Here is a 20,531-nt window from a genome sequence, read left to right as displayed (position 1 = left end):
GCACTATTTTATGTTTTAGAGGTCCAATAGAACACAAAGCATCTGACTTTATAAGGTCTTCTTCATTACTGGTAACATTCAGGGTGGTTAAAATAGAAAAAGGGAGATGCCACTAGAGTTTGGTACTTTAGTTAGACCTTGCTTTAGGAATGCACCAAACACAGAAAAGGAATTTAGGACCTATTACACTGATGAAAGATTTTTAAGGGTCATCAAAACTGTACATTTTTCAACTGCATCTTTTGGGTTGCCAGAATGCCTGAAAATTATGACCCTTGCTATTCCAATACTCTCCTACTGCTTGTGAGGGAGACTCTGCTTAAAGCCAGTTGCTGAAAATAATCTCTTTTGAGTAGGCATCTCATGTGAACAGCCCAATACTACTCCATGCATTTTAATGCCAAAGTGCTCTATTTCTCCTTTGCAGATTTTGGTAATTATAGTAGGTTGCAAGGCTATACAAGAAAGGCCAACTGCACCAGTATAAAGGGCATGATTCCTGCTGTTTGTAAGGTTCTCTCAAAGACAAATTAAAATTTTGAGAAAGAATATTTTTACAAAATGTTCTACAAATATCGGTCCCATTCTTCCACTCCGGTTTGTAACTGAATGATTGTATTGATCATAACCTTTCCCTAATTATGTCTCCACACACTCAGGCTGGTAGGTCAGAACCATATCCTCTCTCTGTAATAGATTAGGGTGGGATTCATTGATCTGTGCTTAGTTTCTGTACAGGAAGGTATATTTAATGGGGTCTGCATGGTAGCTCTTGTCTGAGACAAAAGTAAGAAAGACTTTGTGATAACAGTGGATTTCTGGGCTTCATGGCCCTGGCCTGGGAAAGGGCTTATGATGCTGTAACTGAGGAGCAGGCCCTCTAGCTCATGAAAACTGGAAACAAGGTAAGTAAAAAGGGGAGGGAGGAATTTGATGATGATGTAACTCAAAACTCACAGAGCATATAGAAGGATCAGATTTGTGGGAAATGGGATGTTGGTAGCTGGGAATGTTTATTATCCAAATGAAACCTTCCACTCCAGAAATCTCTAAATCTTTCTGAGATGGAAGAGACAGGCTGGGGGTGGACTGGATGTACTTGCACTGTTCTTACTCCCCTTGGCCAAGCACTTGGTGTGATCCAAGAAATAGGATCCTGCCCTGCATAGACCTCTGTTCTGCTATCTTCAGGATAACCATTTTCACAATCCTATGTTATGTTCATTCCTCAGCAGTCTTATGACCACTGAAATTGCCCAAATGGTTTAGCTGCTGGTACTTTCTGTCAGAATTAATTACCAGGTAATGTTCAGACTGTGAAGGCAGTGCTGTGGTACAATGGGAGTATAACTGGTTGTTACATTAAAACACACCTGAAGGAGACACCTGGGATCTTTTTAAAGCTGTCTTGGTGTCCCACATTATAATAAAGTAAATATTTGGTGCACTGAAGTTTTCTGTTAGATTGTTCCTTGTGCAGCCAGATTTTCTGTTTCTCTCATCAATAGAGAGAACTGGGTGAGGGTTGTGCAATAAACTGTTCAGCAAAGGTTTTTCTCTCCTCCCCTTTATGAATGGCCTGGTAATGACTTCTGATATTTGTAAAGGGATTTAGCATTCACAAGTAGTTTGATTTTTCAAACATGGACAAATATTTGAACACATGTGATGGTGATCTTTGATAGTTGTGTTTTTATATGTGTGCTCACAGTGTAAGAGGAAAGAGGAGAAGCTAACGATCATTCTTACTCTTATTTTTACAGAAATAAGGGTAGTAAGAAATTGACTGAATTGCTCAATGTGTTTAGATCTTAGATTTCTTTCAAGATACTTATTTGCAATATACATCTGTGGAAAAATGTCTTTGCTTAGTTATACTTCGTTATATATACATTAAATGGATTTGTGCCATTTTCAGAATATATCTTGTGAATACCCATGTCAGGCATTGTGACACTTGAAGAGGGTAGCTTAGTTCCCCATAGGAGGGATGCTTTAGTGCCCTGTCTCTTTGTATAATCACTGAAGTCCTTTTAGGAGGTAATTCCAAAGGCTTGTTATGCAACTCTGTTCCTCTACTGATTGCTGAAGAATCTGAACCAGGGCCAAAGAGACCCAAGTGATTGGAAATGTTGGGCAGAGGGTTGTGCTTGTGTTCAGTGTGAACATTTGGGTTCTTTCAATAATCAGGAGATTGAGGCATCTTCTGAGCCTCAGTGGATGGGAAATGAAGCAAGAGGTTGAGGGCTTGTGCAGAGCAGTCCAGCAGTTTGCCCGTGTGGGGTCTGCCCATGTGGCAGACGTGGATTATCTCTCTGCAGTTGTCCTGTTTAAACTTGCTGCTTAAGAGGTGCCTCCCCCTTGATGACAGGAGCACAGCCTTGGTGGGTTTGACTGCACTCAACAGCTCGTTCTGGGCAGTGATGGAATTGGAAATATGAGAATTGAGGGCAATCAGGACCCTGTCCCTATAGTCTGGTGTTCAGACTGTTGTGACATAGAGGATATTTTCAAGGTATTGCTTTGCACCAAGGGTTATCTGTCCATTTTTCCTATGGTTGTCTCTGGAAAAGGCATTTGCAGCATGAAAGAGAAAGAACAAGTGCTGAACATAGAACTCCCTGCATCTCTAGGTAAACAGCACAAACTGGTGTTTGATGCCAACCAGGGTTTCATGGAGGGGAGAGTGGACACCGTATGCCATCAAAATACCATAGTCTGTGATAAATCAGTAATATTGAGTGTTCAGAAATCTCCCCCTTCACTACTGCTGCTTCTGAGAGACAAGAAAATAGTTTGTTCTAACAATAATTAAACATATGTCATGTCTTGCATGTGTCATGTATTACAATGCAAAGGGAATATATTTTTAAATTTCCTTTCAAAAATAATTCCAGAATTTTTATTGCTGTGCCTTTGACATGACCATTCACAGACAGCTATGGCATAGGTACCTCAATTTAGCCAGAATGATTTGGGGTTTCAATTTTTTATTCCTAGTATTGCTTGGACTTTCTCATTTATAATGAAGAAGACCTATATTTTTATTCCAATAATTTTCAAAACTAAAAAGACATTTTTGTGCTTTAACACTTCACTTGGATGCTAACAGGCAGACAATGTTATTTTATTCATAAACAATGGGAAATCCATTAAGATAAATGGTGTTTTCTGCATACTAAAAGAAGATGTGTTTAGCTATACCAAATAGGGATAGATGATACACTTTTGTTTCAAGGTAATTAATAAACCAATTACGAATATCAAAAGTTATATGGAATTTAATTATGTATTTATAGACATTTATGGCGATCTACAAGGTGAGTTTTTCAAAGGCCTGCAAGTTATTTCACAGTGTACCAAATTTTTTCAGTCTTGGAAACACATTGTGTATTAATGCTATTGGTATGGAGTACTTTGTCTTAAATCAGAAGTCTCCAAAGGCCTCTCAATGTGTTTCATTAAAAGTTACATAAAATTTTTCCAAAAAATGTGGATGTTTGTAGATAAGGGAAACCATGTGACATACATTGGTAAAAGTAAGTACCTTGTATTATGAAAAACTGACACTTTTAAGACATTCCAGTTTGTCGCTACATGTGCATGTGTAGATGTGGCAGACAGCTGGTCTTACTCTGATGTTACACTGCCTTACATGTAAAAATATGCCAGCAAGTGCTTAGAAACAGAGAATTAACACATGAGTATTCCTGTCCTTACCCCCACTGCCATCTCAAAAGGAGCCCAGAACTGGAAACAAGCGTTGAAATGGAAGGAGAAGGGAACTCACCACACACACCCCACATCCTTTGTAGAAATCTGAAATTGTGTTGAAGGTGTAAGGTGGAGGAAGCTTAGTGCTGCTGGCAAGGAGCAAGGGTGGAAGGAAAGTTTCTGGGTAACAGTCTTTATCCAGAAAGGAGTCAAGTGTTGGGCTGGTGAGCCAAAGTTGCAGTTTGCAAACAAAGACTTTCCCTTCTGTGCAGAAAAGAGGAAGCTCAAGGCAGGACACAAGACGTGTTTGTGCATCCTGCTCTGAGAACATACTTTGCAATGGTAATTTTGTGTTGTGAAACTGCACTACTGTACATGAGAGATTTAAGGGCAGAAACAAAAAATTGAATAAGTTTGATATATTAAAATCTATCTAATGTAGTCACTGAAGTACATTTGATGTGCACATATTCTCCTTGTGCTGTGGGAGAGAAAAATGCCTAGGCAGAAAGAATATAGCAATACTGGCTGGTGAGGAGCAAAAAAGAACACAATGTGGGATTTCTGACAGGAAACACTTTCTGACCAATGTAGCAAAAACAACTCTCTCTGAAAGACTTGATATGATCCACATCAGCCTTCAACTTAATGAAATAATTATCTATCTCCGAGCTACTGCTTTCAAGCCAACTTTATCTTGCTAGGAAGACGTGTATATTAATATATATTTGCATACATTCTATGACTCATAGAACAGCTTGTGGTTTTTTCTGAAGAAATAATTGAACCAAAATGGTTTTCATCAGTTGCAGTTGTGCTGTCCAGTACAGTCATGGGGCAGACCCTGGAAAGGCCAGCTGTGCTGTGCATTTTGTTTCCACTCCTGTCACAGACATGAGAAGTGCCAGAGCTGAGAGCAGTAAAGCTGTGCTGTACACACACATGCAGACCCCTGACTAACATGTATAGGAAATGCTTAATGCAATTTCCCTTTGAAACTCTGCTTTTGATGCAGATGATCTGCTGAGAACTCACAGGAAGAAGTCAATAGAAAATGTGCCTGAAGAGATTATTCTTTATCCCTTGTTGACATGGGTTTGCCTAGAGTGAAAAGCGCACCATGCACAGCAGCTTTCAGCTTGCTTTAAAAGGTCTGCTAAGAAGGAGCAACTTCTCTGTAGAACTTACATGCAGTACTTGGTGTAGCAAAACAAACCTGCTCATGTTAGAATTATGTTTGTTCTTGCTAAGTATCACCCTCTTAGAGGTAGATGTGAAAGCAGCATCCACCCACATAGCAAAATCTTTTTCACTACAAGCTGGAATGCTCTTGTTTAACATCATTACCATATTAACATATTAACTGCGTTGGTATACAAATCGCTTCTCTGATACATTTGGTCATTTTTATATTTAGAAGTATGTTAAAATTTTGACTGAGAACAAGCCGTATCATTTAGCCTCTAAAATTAAAAGTCTTTTAAAAATCTTGTTTGTTTTCCTAGCCTAATTAATTGGGACCCTTCAAGACAAATAAAGGAAAAAGTATGTTAGTTTATGCACAACTTTATGCATCAATGAGTAAATCAGAAGGAATGCCATGAGGTAATTTAAAATATTATTTCAGTTGAACGAGAAAGTCTCAATAAGCTGAGAAAAATTTGAGACTGATCTTTACCCCAAAAAAACATAAAACATTTAAAATCTAATATTTATTTCACTTTTATATGTTTATTTCTCATACTTCTGTGGAAAGAGAGTCTTTACCATCTTCTCAGACAACATTGCTTAGATTTTACTCAGTGGATATGTCATTGATAAAGCATAAATCAGCAGCTGCTAAAGCAAGAAGGAAATGCTAAAGGCAGGTGAGTGATCCATCAATAGCAGTGGTGAAATCAGATACTGTCTTTGCATGTGGTATTGGAGATCTGTGGTAAGGTAAAGAAAATAAGTCTCTGGAACATGGATGAGCTCACTGTGGCTTTTTCCAAAGAGCTACTGGTTTAAAACCTCTGTCTGACAAGAAGGCAGAAATCATTAATTTGGCCAGTCCACAGCCCATCACATAGATGGCGTTTCTCTCACCTAAAAAAATGCAGTAGTCCCTCCTGAAAAGTAGATGCTGACAGAGAGGGAGGAGGATAGAAGCCCAAGTGCCCTAATTCAAGTCTTTATTGACATAATTAAGGTCATGGGAGAAGAAAGCATTCCTGCAACCCCTAATGTAAAAGCTGTGCTGTTGGTAGATATTTTTTCCCTTGTGTTGGTGAAGGCAAGTTTGTACTTAGCTATGTGTTTTATCACAAATGATTGGTAGAAGATTACGCCTACAATTTTGACTGAAATCAGACTGGATGCTGTTAATCTGATACTTCTGCAGTGAGGCCAGATATTAAGGCTACTGTGAATCAGACAAGCATAGAACACTGTCATTTCTGTGGATGGCTGAAAGCTCCCTATACTGCAAGTGATCAAATACAGGAGAGGAAATTCAAATGCAGCAAAGTTGTCTTGACTTCATTGTCTGAAATACAGTCAGGTTTAGGCTGGTCATTTTCTTACCACTTCCTAGGCATTTTGGTTTTTGTTGTTTAAAGAGGGGCTTTGAAGTCAGCTGTGTATATTCTCCAAGAGTTTGATTTTATTAACAGGTCTTTGGCTAGATAGTCCATCAGATATCAGCACTTTGGGACCTCCATAACTGACTGCCACTTCCTTTATCCCTGGCCCAATTAGTTCAGATCTGCTGGAGTGCTGCAGGGATCCTGCTACCTTCATCTCTTCTGAGGAACAGTGACTTAAATGTAACAAGGATGGAGGGCTTGAGGGAACAAAGGGTATTTTATATTTGTCCATACTGTCATTAATTTGCTCTAACTAGGGTTGAAATGCAGAACAAAGGCTCGTGGACATGAGGATGCAAGTATGAAATGGTGTATGTTACAAGTAGTAGCTGAGTATTTAAGAAGAAACAGAATGATAGAATTTGCAAAGCTGCTTAACTGAATTGCTGTCCATTGATTACTTTTCTACTTCCATCCTATTGTTTGTATGTATTTTTCAGCAGTTGCAGCATTTTTTCTTGGGCCTTAGAAATCTCTTTTGGGGCAAATCTTAGCCTCTCATCTCTGAGGTCATCTGCAGATTTCCTTAGGCTGCTATTGTATGAATAATCAGTTGTCTCACTTAAGAAATTCTCTTTGTTCTACATCATTAAATGCTGACTCCTGCTGCTGCTATGACAGATTGCTTTGCAGGAATCTGCAAGGGGAGTTGTCTCTGATGTTAACAGCGAATCTCTGCTGTGGAACAAAAGAATACTGTGAAGCAAGGACGAGACAATTTTAATTTTTAATATTTTAACACTGAAAAATAATAAAGGATGAAGCTGCTCAAAGTGTACCCATTTTGGGACCTGTACTCCAAAAAGTGAAGAAGGGTCTCTAAAAAACTTTTGAGTAATTTTGTGCCTAGGAATGTTATTTGTAACTTCCATCAAGGCAGTAGCGAGACAGTAATTTGGCAAGGAGAAGGGGAAAATACAGTGGGCTAGCCCAGAATTCATGATAAGAGCATCTTGCTATAGGCAGCCTGTAGATGAAAGGAAAATGCTTCTTTCCAAAGCATGAGTGATAGCTTCTAGTGAAGCTCAGTAAACTAAATGAAGTTTTGTTCTTCCACTTCGGCCTTTTTGTCATGAATTCCTTTCCCAGGTATCTCCCTGACCACTGACGGTCTCTGCTAACTCTGTGCTTTAGGTGCTCAAGAGCACCATGTCTAACAGATGCCTTTGTGAAAGGTTTTCCTGCTAATCTCAAAAACCAGAGGTGTTCCCAGCAGTTCCCTCTTTCTCTCTGTCTGTATCCAAATACCCTGTAGCCAGCATCTTGTGCCTGTTTGGCCATTTTCTGTCTGCTCTAGAGATGCAGCCAGCTTTCTCTCTTTTCAAAATTTCCAGCTTTCTTTGCTAATGTTGAAATAGCATCGAAATGGGCAAATCTTGTGCCTATTTTTGTGTGTTAATAGGTTTGAAACTGGGACCGGCCAGAATAAGTTTTTATTCAGTAATGCTTTTAAACAGCAACCATTACATACCAGTGTGAATCCATTTGAAATGGACTCCAGTGCTGGACTCCTTCCTAGGCTATGTCATGCCATCAGGTTGGCATACGAGATCTTACAGTGCCCTGCGTCTGACACACACTCTCCACGTTCTTTTTGTCCTAATGACTGTTTTCTGTCTTGCAACTTACTTTGTGTGTGTGTTTTATTTTAGTCTGTTTGTTCCTGTGTCGTTTGTAACAATATCTCTTGTTTGTTTTTGCATTTGGGAGCTGATTTTGTAGATGGTATGGTGAGGAGATGCTCATGACATGGCAGCAATGGTCACCTGAATGAGGGACTTGCCAGTGGTGACTCTGCATCATTGCTGATAGCAGAGAATGTTGTTGTTTCATTCTACTTAGCTTTAAATCAGTCAATGTTCTATCTGAAGCTCCTTGGTTTGAAGAAAATTTGGTTCTCCTAAGGAGGAAAAATGGAAATACTTTCATTCAATGTGTATGTTTCCTCACCTGAAGCCCCTTGGCTGGATTTTCTACTGCACTGTCACAAACCCCATCAATTTCTTCAATTTCTTCAGAAGGAAGAGAGGATTTGCAGGTTAACCAGCTGGAAACGCAAATATGGATAAAACCAGACATACAGAAGACAGATGTGGACTTTTCAGAAATTCTTAATGCAATACAAGAAAGTAAGTCCTTCCTTGGATGCAAAATTGTGTTTATGGTAGAACATTCAATTGAGATGTATTGAAATTATAACTGAAGGCAGGCACAAAGTGATGAACTGAATGATAAGTATCTATTATTAAAATCTCTCAGGAAGTTCAATGGATTATTGAAGGATAGTAAGAAATCTTTTACTATCAGAGAAGTCATAGAAAGATTTGAATTGCTGTGTGCCAAAGGATTCCAGCAGTATATATTTTCTATGCAGATATAATCAGAAATAGTAAGATTCCTGGTAGTTTATTCAATGCTTTGCACACCTGAGCAGCTGTGTGAACTAATAATATTATTAAAATGCTGCAGTTGGGGTTTGAAGACTGGATTTGAAGTTCCAGTTCTTCCAAAGTTTTGGGCTGTATTGACATTTTTGCAGCCGGTATTTTTTGGGAGAATCCTGACGTTGTCACAACAAGTGTGGGTCCGTGTGTCTCAGATGATGCACAAAATTATCTCTTTTTATGTGTAATGGGCTGTGGACTAAGAATTAATTGGTTCACCCTTCTTAAGTCCAACTGCAGAATGATCTCAACACTTGTGCTAGAAGTAGAGCTACTCTTATTAATAACAGTGGAAGACGCCCCCCCTACCCAAAACTGATGCAATTCTGGAATCCAATAAAATCTGGAATTTCAGTGAGAATTTTTCATAGTAGTTTGAAATTCTCATGCAGGCTGAGAGTCAAAATGCAAGCCATGGCTTCCTGGCTTCCTAATTTTCCAGTTTGATTTTAAACTGGGTGTTTGGTATAGCAATTTTCTAGAGCGAGAAACAGCAGCTTACATTTTAGAGTGATAGAGGATGAATAAGAATGTGTAAAAATCCAGATTATGCCTGATTTTTGCTACATGAATACGGAACCACACAGGGGTAGAATCTGACTGTTTAGTGGTGGTACTAGTTTGGGGGAGGAAGGAAAATGCTCAGGATAGATGATGGGGGTAATAATTTGAAATTGAATCCCCTTATTACTTAAGCTACAGGTTTAGGATGAATTCCATGTTTTCTGATTTAAAAAGCTTTTCCCATCAGAAACCTTAATGTGAGGTTTTGTCTTCTCCCTTCTCCACACCAGCACAGCCCAGATTTAGGCCTGGGGACAGTCAGGATGCAGACTGGAGAGGCTGAAAAGGCACTGCAGAGTCTTTCAGAGGTGAATAGACAAGAGGGCTGAACATGGATAAGCAATTTAATCTGGGAATGTTTCAAGAATTAACATTTTGATTTATGGATTATTCACAAGCCATTTGAGAAGGATGCAGATTTTAAAGACTTGGAGAGAGTGTTTTTCCTTTATCCAGACACAGGTGCTGTTGGGAAGTTAACCTCTATGTCCTTTAGCTACATCTCCTTCATCAAAGACAGAAGGAATTCTGTACAACCCAATTTGCAGAGGCTTGTTGTGTGTCATGGAGGGTGTTGTCACCTGCGGTCTGTTGCAAATACCATCTAATTGGGATAAACATGTCTAAATATTCTTTCAAGGGTGGTTGTTCTGAACAGTCAATGTTACTTTTATTCCCAGCTGTTAGCATTGAATGATAATTCGAAACAGGCTAATGATGCTTTTCAAAACCAAATAATTGTTTCTCACTAAAATAAGCTTGGAGTATTGGTCTTCAGCTAGCATTATCCGAAGTGAGAGTGTACCTGATGGCTTGGTGGGACTTCTGCTAATAAAATGAAAACTAACAGAAGCATGATCTCTGAGCATATTTCCATCTTCTCACACAATAACATAGTCAGGTCCCATTTTTTAATGAAAGTTCTTATTTTTGGGCACTTCAGTTTCAGCATCCACCTTCAGAAAGTTAAAGGAGTCATCTTGTTTTTGAGTCCTACCTTATATTAGCATCTTGATCTGAAGTGACTTGTGGACCCACTGAGATGATGTGTGGACTCCTGCTCAGAATTTATCAGCATCCAGTTTTCAGAATATGTAGTTCTACTATATTTGGGATAAAAATATTTGTACACACACCTTTTTTTTTTTCCTTTTATTCTTCAAGGGATTGCGAATTATCAAGTCATTTTAATTTTTTTTCCTGCAAAATAGAACATGAGGGGGAGAAAAAAGTTTGCATATTTAAGCTGATCTAAAACCAGAGGGAGAATTTTTAATAGCTCCTGTAGCAATGCATGTGCTGCTCTGTATTCCTGTTAAATTTCACTGCTTAAAAATACATGACTGTACAGTAGCACCAGTCTGTCTCCCAAATTACATTTATTTATATAATAAAACCATTATATATAATTCTGTTAAGGACATTTGTGGGTATAAGCATGTCAGGGTCTGAAGGGGACAAGAAAGATGGAGCCCTGATCATCCTTTTAACAACATTTGGCCAGGGAGGTGTTCAGTCCTTTGGAGTGGAAAGGCTGAGCTACCTACAAGCAGCAGGAGAGTTTTGTTGGAAGTACCATCACCATTACTAATGTAAAGCAAACAGGAATTGCTATATAAATTGTCTATTTGATTTTGTTGAACAGAATTTTATTAATTTATTTTTAAGAATATAAGGAGACTTGGGGTAGAAAAATTGTCTCAGCAAATGTTTGGGGCCCATATTTTCTGTAGTGACCAACCAACATGCCAATTATCTGTGGATCTCTGATATAAACAATTTTCCACTGCAGGCAATCTGGGCAAGTCCTGGTACCTAATTTCACTAACCAGATGAGAGTTGCTTTCACAACTTCTTCATTGCTGAGATGGATTCTATTTTAAAATGATCTTAAATTAAGATTTTTTTTGCTCCCTCAGGATAATCCGTAATTCTGTGTTTCAAGGCCACTGACACATTCACTGTCATACACACCAAACTCTGTATCTTAAAACATCCACTTAAAAACTGAATTTTGCAACCCAAAGCATTACCCAAAGCATTACCAGCACTTCAAGAAGCAGCAATTCTAGTATCCCAGAGGCCTCATCTTTTATTCCAAAGCAGTCTTAATGTCAGAACAAAGATAGTTTAAATTCCCTCGGGTATAGTGAACAGGGAAAACTTTCATTTTTACAGCTTTCATTGATGCTGTCTGCAACAGATAAATGTATCTTGAATAATCTTCAGAAAGCTTCACTATTTAATTTTTTGGGGTTTTTTTTCAGATTATACTGAGGTTTTAACCATACACAGATTCAAGTGTCACTGTCATGGAGTCACTGATGGGTTTCAATTCAAGTGAAATTCAAGTGAAATTCAAGTAATTCAAAATGTTTTCTGTTTCAGTTGTTCTTTCTGTTGAATATTGAGATTTATTCTTCTCATATGAACATGTGTGCAAACTCTGGTCATGATCTACATCCACATTATTATCTGATGGGGTGGAATCTTTCTAGTCTTGACCTTTGAAAGAGTAGGGGCAGTGAAGGACATGAGGTTAGGCTGTGCTGTGCTTTGTTGTGGCAGTTCACCTCTCTTTTATAAGCATCTCTAGTATGGGTTTTGTGGACTGCAATGAATGAAGATGGGAAAAAAATCTGTAATGCTACTGCTACATGTGCTACAAATTGGAATTTCTTTGTTGCCTTTTAAGCCTCCTAAAGCCTCTGTGGTTTCCCCTAGGGCACTGAGGAGCTGCAGGCCTTCATCACATATAACTAAACAAGACCAGAAACTCAGAATCTCTCTTACAAACTATGCTGCTTAGCTTAGCACATTAGCCTATTATTTGGACATGAGAACTTCTCTGTTGTTTCTGAAATGTTAGTCATTTTCCAAACAATACTATTGTAGTTAAGAATACAATGTCTCATTAACCTTGTCCCTATTTTATGCATGAAAATGAAGATGAAGGATTCTTGAATATTTTGATAGGGTTTTCTTTTTTTATTACCTACAGATGTAATAATAGACTTTAGATGCTCTAAAAGACAAAAAGGGAGAAAACTTTTCCCCATGCTCATGATTGACAGGGAAAGAGTAGTATATTTAAATTGCAACATATGTCTGTTTTAAGGATGAATATTATGGATAAGACTCTCCTGCTTGTGAGCATGAAAAATGGGCCACCTGCAGAGACTGGGGAGTTGGTATCATCAGCAATTTTTAAAAAGGATTCTGAAACTGGGCTATGACCCCTGAAGAAGGGAAAGGTGAAAAGGAGGTCACAAAATACTCATGATCACTGGGAACAGTTAGTGGCTGGTAATTTCTGGCAGCTATCCAGTCTCTCCACAGCGGGGGAATGGATTTTTACACCTGCAGCCAGTAGTTAGAAATGGAACTAAGATACTGCCAGCAATTAGAGCATTTTGGCTGTTATTATAGATTCTCACCAACAGGAATTACGATTGCCTGTCACAAATTTAGGGGAACTGAGGACAAGCAAAAGCAACAGGAGTTTATTGCACTAAAGAACAATGATTCCAAAAGTCAGTCAAGCTTGCACGTAATGTGAATAAGGATTTGGGGTTAGACTAATTTCTGTCAAGATTATTAGATATTTGCTCCCACTGTAGTCAGTGGAAGAGGCTCAGTAGCTAGGACCTTTGGAGGTGCCTTCTAACAGTTATAACTCTAGTTTCATAATTTTGGATTTTATCTATGAGGCATGAGATTGGAGAGCTAAAGTCCATCCACAGCTGAAGAATTTTTGGTGATCCTCAGCTAAGGCATTTCTCTTCTCCTGGCACACATCTCTTCATCATGTTTTTCACCAGACCTGTAGTGCATGGAGTGCAGAGTGAACCTGCCTGCCCTACTCCTCCCATCTGGCAGTCACTCCAGAGTTTAATATCTATACTTTTTGTCAGGGTTGGTTTACCACAGCTGAAATCTGTAGATGTAAGCAATTGCTTCAAGACTGAGGGCTGTGTGGTAGGTGGATCTCGAAGTGTCAGATTTATATGCATCAAAACATGCCAAACTGTGAAAAGAGAAATATCTTCCCAGGTTTGTTTACTCAATGCCTTTCAAGAAACAGTATTTATTTAAGGCTTTCTGCCTCTGGCTGCCCCATGGGTCTGTACAACTTCGAACTTCACACTTTGTATTGTAGGTTAAAATTCTGCCTCCTGAGAAACTTCCAGAGACAATGCTAATCCAGAAGGTAGTCATTTAAGCCATTTGCCCCCCAAAAATCTGAGAAGATAGCTAATGTGTCTTTTATTGTGACAGCAGATTGTTTCTTTTTCATCAGAAAGGTGTTGTGGTGTCCTAAATCTTTATGTGGCTCATTGATGAAGAAAGCATTCCAATAATGCTCATTGGATTTTAAAATTTAAATGGTATATACTTATACCAGAACTAAAAAGTGAAATTATTGATGGGTTATACTTGGTGTCTTCATTTGGTTCAGTGGTGATTTGAATGTATATTTTTATTTTTGTTTTTTAGTAGCTAAGGATGTCAACATTTTTTTTGATGAGTTAGAAGGTGTGAACAGCCCTTCCAAAGATGATGATTCGCTGCTTCACCATGGTAACTTGACCAGTACTTCTGATGATGCCAGCAGGCTGGAAGTTGTGGGAGAGGTAAGAACACACAGAATTATTAAAACAATATTTATTCATGCCCATTATAAAGATGTAATGAATGTAATTTGATTTAAAATCTCATTCTCTACATCAAATTGTGTCTAATCTTTCCCATGAGAGCTGGTTTCCCATTCTAAAATTATAATGCTGAAATATAAAATATTACAAATTCAAAAGTTTTGATTTCATGCACCCTCGGTGTAACATCTATACTAATCTGAGGCTTCAATGCTTCTGAAAATGCTGGGAAAGTTTTCCCTATATTCATCCTTTAAGGGGAAAGAGTGTGGAGGGGATTTATCTACAACTCCCATGAGAAACATTGGGTGTCAGTTATGAGACGCATTCCCTTCCATTGAAGAACAATTACCACCTGATGGTGCATAATGGTAATTCAGAGAATGTACCAGGGAGGAAATATTGAGAACATAATCCCTTTTAAAATCTGTCCTAAAGCAGGCAAATTGTTATGGACCCATGATGAAAATTTGGGTCTTAATTTCTTTCTGTGTCTTTTGTGAAGAAAGGAACGATATGTCCTTTAATTTTGCCTCCCAGTGCCCTGACACCCATTGATGTTAGGATTGTTTCCTCAGCAGGCGACGAGACCAGGGACTTCTTTCCTGCACCTCAGGAATGGAGCTATATCTAGGCACCTTACTGGACTGGTCTGATGTTACCTGCAAGTTGTGCCTGAGGAATTTTTGGCAGAGGGCTGACTGGAACAGATCAGAACTGGCAGGGACCATGCTAGTAATTAAAAAAGAGAGGAAAACCACAGGACATTGCTGAGGGCCCTGCCCTGACCCTCTTTGGTTTACTAGTTTTGATAGAGTTTAGAAGAGGCAATTAGAGATTATCTTTTTCAAGAGCTAGAGGGTTTTGTGGCGCAAATTCTTTTGTGCAACACTGCTGAGGAGAGAGACAGAGATTTTCTTTGTTCTAGAAATTCAGCCCATAGAGAGCTGCACTCCTCGAATGTTTAGACAGATAATTAAAGCAACAAAATTCAGGGCACCCTGAATATGTTTGACCTTGCTCACAATTTCATCTTCTTTAATCATAGCTCTTCCTTAGCTTCCTCTACCATATGCAAAGGACTCTCTTTTCCTGCTTGCACCATAATAGGCTAATCTGACATGATAGTCCCATGTTGCATTTTGGGACCATGTACCATATGGTCTCTTTAGCAAAAAGGAACAGGTGAAAGGCACACGATTTTTGTAAGTTAAAGAGGAAAAAATAACATAAAATGATCAGAAGGACATGCTGCTTTTAATGTAATAATATTGAAAAAATACCTCAAACCTTTTTTTTCTCTTAGATGTGTTCTTTTTTGGTTTTTTAAAGGGAAAAGGAAAATCTTTCAGGAATATAAACAGATTTAAGGGGTATTTTTGTAATCATAGCTGAGGAAAATAGCAATGTAGGTCACATATAGCTATAAGATGGGGGAAAAAAAAGGTGAAAAATTAAAGTCTTAATGGGACTTAAGGGATGCTGCAGCCTACCAAAAAGAGTTTCAAAGTACTTGGTCCCTGCTGAACTCTAGAAAGAAAAGATACACTGTTCAGATGTTGTATGGTTTGTATGGATATGTGTGGGTAAGCCCCTTGGCCTAAAGCTCTCCTAGCACATGCATGTATATGAGTCATGTCTGAATCCTGATGGTTCCCAGCTGAGCACCTGGGAATATAAAAACTACTGTACTCCTTGGAAAACAAGTGCAAATTATATGACACGCATTGCAGCACAGTCATAAAGATAGACAGAAATGCTGAGCTTCTTGTTAGAGTGAATTCTTCACTGTTCTACTTTCTGCCAGCATCCTTTTTTAGACGAAAGAATGGAGGTCTGACATACATGACTACATCACTTTTTCACCAAAAACCAGTCAGATCTAGTGTTATATATTTTTTCTTCATCAGCTTAGGAAAACTGAATTTGATGTTGTTACACGGGTTAAGGGAGATGCAGTATCTGGAGGAAGGTAGGACAAGCTTCTGTCTGGCATAGCATAAGCCAGAGTATTACAATACTTGGATGATGCACAAGTCCTGAAATTGACACTGCTGAACCAGCCCTGACTGTCTCAGTATCATGTTAGATCCTCAAGAGTTCTTGCAAGTCCAGATTCAGTCTATAAAGTTGCCTTAGAGGCTGTAACAGAGAGCTAGAGAAAGGGGTCCTACCCAGAGGCTGTAACAGTCTAATAGGGTTTATAGTCTGGCTTTGACACGCAGTGTTCCTAAAATGAAAAAGATCTTCAAGTACAGATAAGGGTGTCCAAGCTGCCTTTGTGAATGAAAAATTACAATACTGTAGCTGGTTGTGTTTTACAAGCCCAAGAGAAGTAATTGTCCCCAGCAGTCATATTTGAAGCCCAACGAACCAAATCCCTTGGCTGAATCTCATAGGTACTCTTTAATATAAGGTTCTGCATTCACTGATGAGTCAGTGCAGGGCAAACCAATTTTCTTCAGAGAAAGAAGAAACATAGGAAGGGGCAAATCAATTTTTCCAGTGGAGTCACTACTGCGTGCAAAGAAGGACACACTCCTTATGGTACTCTCAGGATGGGTCTGAGTACAGATGAGGAGTATACATTTGAAGTGGATCTCTCAATTCCCCCTACCCATGCTTTCTTAGTGGTCCAGGGCAGTGCTGGATTTTAAACCTGTATTCCTTATGGATGTAAATCCAGTGAGTCCTTTGCACCAGATTACAGTGGACCCAAAGTGAGCCCTTAAGCCTACATAGCATACACAGCAGATCCTCAGCATGGATTGTTTTGCTCTAGAGCTCCTTTCCTATTACACTAAAACCACATATTGACTCTGACTACTGAACAAGAGGCTTGTCAGGAGGGTTAGAGATCACAACAGGACCACCAAGCTGACCCACAGCCTCTAAATCTCCTGCTACACCCTTCCTTTATTTAAATAACCTCAAAATCCCTTTGGGCTGTTGGGGCTTTTTTTATGTCTTCTCGACAGAGATTTTTAATGGAAAAAGATAAAATGTGCCTCCTGAGCTGTTTTCACATTTAATGTTCTATGAAAAATTCTTCTCATATCCTGATAATATCATTTATCAGTATGATATGCAGTATAGATATAAATAGTTTGCTACTGTTTTTTCCTTAGAGATTAAATCCTTTTTCTTGCCTTCTTTTTGGGCTCTAAGAACTGTTCCACTCTATCAAGTCTGCCCTAAGTTGTGTCAGGAGTGAGACACTGTAATGAAAGAATGTTAGAAAAATTCCCTTCTTCCTTTAGGGAACTGGATGTACCAAGGGGATGGGACATTTGGGATGCTTTCATTGGTTTTTCCATTTAATCAAAATGCCTGCTGAGAATCAGAAAGATAGCTTATACTAAACTCTTTGAATGGAAAAATTGTTTTGGGGGAGTTTTCCTGTAAAAATAATTTTTTCCTATTATAATGTTCACTTTGTGATTTAAATTCAGAAGCAATTATTTTATGAGGAAAGTATTTTGAAAATTCCCTCCTTCCCCCAGATGTGAAAGTCAAAATGGTTTTTTTTCAGCTACTTGATTGTATATTATAGGGCAGGGCTATTTTTGGCAGGAATAGCAGAGTGAGTTTTAGAAAAAGAGAAGTAAATTAGCTTAACCTTCCCCTCAGCTTAGAGCTGGACTGATCTTGAGGTTCCTGAAGGTCCCTGCCCTTTATACTGCTCGGAGGGAATGCCGTTTGTTCCCATGTATCCTCCACAGTGTACATTTCCTGTGTGAAACACTCCAACCATTGCAAACTGCCATGCAATTTCAACTTGTCTGAAAGTGAAGGCTTAAACCCTGGGCAGAACTTGTATAATGTAGAAGTAGTGTTTAATTGTGAGGAGGATCTGTAGAGAATTTCATCTTATGACTTACTGGAAAAAGACCAGTAGTTTGGTATTTTATACCTCAGGAGAGTGATCTGTTCATCCTCTTATTAACAGTGAAATCAAGTTGAGTTTTTCTGTCAGACCAAACATTTGAACAGGCTTATATATATATATATATATATATATATATAAAGAAAAGAGACAGTATTTATTGCTTTTATTGATTTTATGTGCTGCCACACCTACACACCAATAATTTTTTCCAAATACATCCATCCTCAGCTGTTCCTTAAGCAAGGAATATTCGGTAGTTAATTTGGTGAGGTATGGTGAGGTCAGCACAGAACCTTCATATTGCTGTCTGTGTCCTATGGGGCAAAGTAATGAAAATCTCTGTGCCAGGTTTTAGTGCTTCTCACTACAGTAAACCATAATGATAATGTTAATATTTACTCTTTTCACATGTACAAAGACATTCAGCCCTACTAAATTCCTAATTTTAAATTTACACTTCAGTAACATTATTGTCTGCTCTATTTTATAAGAAATTGTTCCTAAACTTATGGAGAGTAGTGGGGGAGAGAGGTTGGCTTGTGTTTTTTATTCTCTCCTATCCCATCCCCATACGCCCAAGCATTTTTCTAAGACCTCCTGATGCCCCCTGAGATCCCCTTCAGTAGGGAAGTCTTTGCCCCTCTCAGATGAAGCCAGAAGCACTGTATGTGAAGAGCCTAAAACTTCAACAGCTTGTTGTGGTTCCTTATCTCTCCTGTTGAGTAGTACTGAAAACTGATGATGCCAACAGCAATGCAGGAATTATCAGGGGAAATTAGCATTACTGATTTGCTTGATTTTCTCTTTGCAGGAAGTACCTGATAAGAACAAAACCAATGGACTATATTTTAGAGATGGGAAATGTCGGATTGACTACATCCTTGTATATAGAAAATCTAATCCACAGACAGAGAAGAGGGAAGTATTTGAGAGAAATATCAGAGCAGAAGGACTCCAAATGGAAAAAGAAGTAAGAGATATTCCTTAAAAATACTTTCATGTTGAAGCTCTATAGAATCTGGGGGTATGATTTGTTTACTCTGAAACTCCTTCACTCTGATGTAGCAGTAGAAAAATGCTTTTAACCATGCCTAAATATAGGCTAGAGCAGGGCAAAAGTGTAGCCTAAAGGAAAATCAGGCACAGGGATTGAAGGCCAAAACAGGCCATTACAGTCATCTTTTTCAACCTTATGCACAAGTAGGCCACAGAATTTCATCTGGTGTGCTGTGCAATAAAAAAAAAAAACAAGTTCTGGGTTTGAATGGCCTGAATTCTGCTGAGTGCAATCCATATTTCTGCATTACATTTTCTTCTAGCTACGTGCTCCACTATTTGCTGAGGCTCCTGGTACTCTTTCCAGAGACCTAACTAGATCCCTGCCTTCCTTCATCTGTCAGCTTAGGCAAACCAACCTGAGAAGTATTTTGGTAGTTTGAAAACAGCTTAAAGTTTCTCCTTCTGTCTTAACCCCAAGCATTGAAATAATTGGGCAGTACATATGAATCATTTATATCTACACTATTTCCAACATAATGTCCTAAATAGAAGATATACTCTTTTTGGACAAGAGTGTGGAAATTAATGCAAAGTGTCAAAAGTGTATTGATATGTTAGGTAGCAGCAGCAAGGTTTAAAGAGACCATATCTCTTTTGCCAGGCCTATGATCTTCCTTAAACTTTGATTATGAGCTTAAGCTTCACTTCCATCCAGAGCAGGTATTGCTTGGTGTTTACTTTTATTTGTGCCTGGTGGACTCACACTCATGCTAATATGCATTGTCATACTGCCATTGATGGAAACATAAGAGGAATTTTCAGGATATAGGCTTTGATCAATTATGTAGGAGTTACACATTATCTCCCTTTCTTTCACTGAATTCTTGTGTAAATATTCTGTCTGTGTGCTTGACATGGACAGTTCTTTGGAGAACATTGGGGAGGGAAAAAGGGAAGCCTTTACAGAAAAATGAAAATTTTTCTTTTCTTTAAGTGTTTTTGATTGAACATAGGTACTGTATGTACCTATGTACTGTATTACAGTGTATGTAAGTGCATTGAGAGCATTTTACTGGTTACACCAAAAGTTACCCTAAACTGTTCCTTCAAATAAGCTGGAAGTCATCATCTTCAGTGATGCAGTAATTGATAGATGTTTTCAATGCCAGAGTTTGTCCATTATTACATTTCCTGTAAATGTGCTACTGCCTATAGGAGTTGTAACTCAACAATCAAGAACCTGGGAGTGTTGCTGTAGCTATTCACTTTCACATTGTAGAATTCTGCCCTGCTTCCACCAGGAGAGATGCTGACAAAGTCTCTAAAATTTGGGCGGTGTAGAAAACAAAAGGGGAAGGAATCCTCCCTATTAATGCATATGTCTAATGGTTTCAAATAAATTTTTCCTACTTTGTGATTTTTGCAGATTTATTACTGTGCTAAGGTCAGCAGTGAAGGCTATGAAATCACTGTATATTTTAAGTATTATGAAACTTACTACAACATTCTGTGCTGAAAACTTTTTCAAACTGATGATTTAAGCCCTTGCTGTAGAGGATTTTTTTGGCTTTCAAGACCATTTATTTGGACTTTGCTGCTTAGGCTGCATGACTGATCTGCCAATTTGATTATTCATTTC

General features: G+C 38.5%; 1 protein-coding gene across 1 annotated transcript in view; it reads left to right on the top strand.

Annotated features, from left to right (window-relative positions):
- ANO4 (anoctamin 4) overlaps positions 1–20,531 on the top strand; it is a 118,929-nt gene that overhangs the window by 7,086 nt on the left and 91,312 nt on the right. Inside the window, exons 2-4 of the mRNA XM_030959882.1 lie at positions 8,360–8,470; positions 13,847–13,983; positions 18,705–18,863. Of these exons, the coding sequence (XP_030815742.1) occupies positions 8,360–8,470; positions 13,847–13,983; positions 18,705–18,863 (407 nt within the window). The remainder of the gene's footprint in view (positions 1–8,359; positions 8,471–13,846; positions 13,984–18,704; positions 18,864–20,531) is intronic.

The sequence above is a fragment of the Camarhynchus parvulus genome, chromosome 1A (assembly GCF_901933205.1).
Source record: "Camarhynchus parvulus chromosome 1A, STF_HiC, whole genome shotgun sequence".
NCBI classification, from domain to species: domain Eukaryota; kingdom Metazoa; phylum Chordata; class Aves; order Passeriformes; family Thraupidae; genus Camarhynchus; species Camarhynchus parvulus.
Note: the sequence above shows the minus strand (reverse complement) of the source record. Positions and strands in the feature narration are given on the sequence as shown.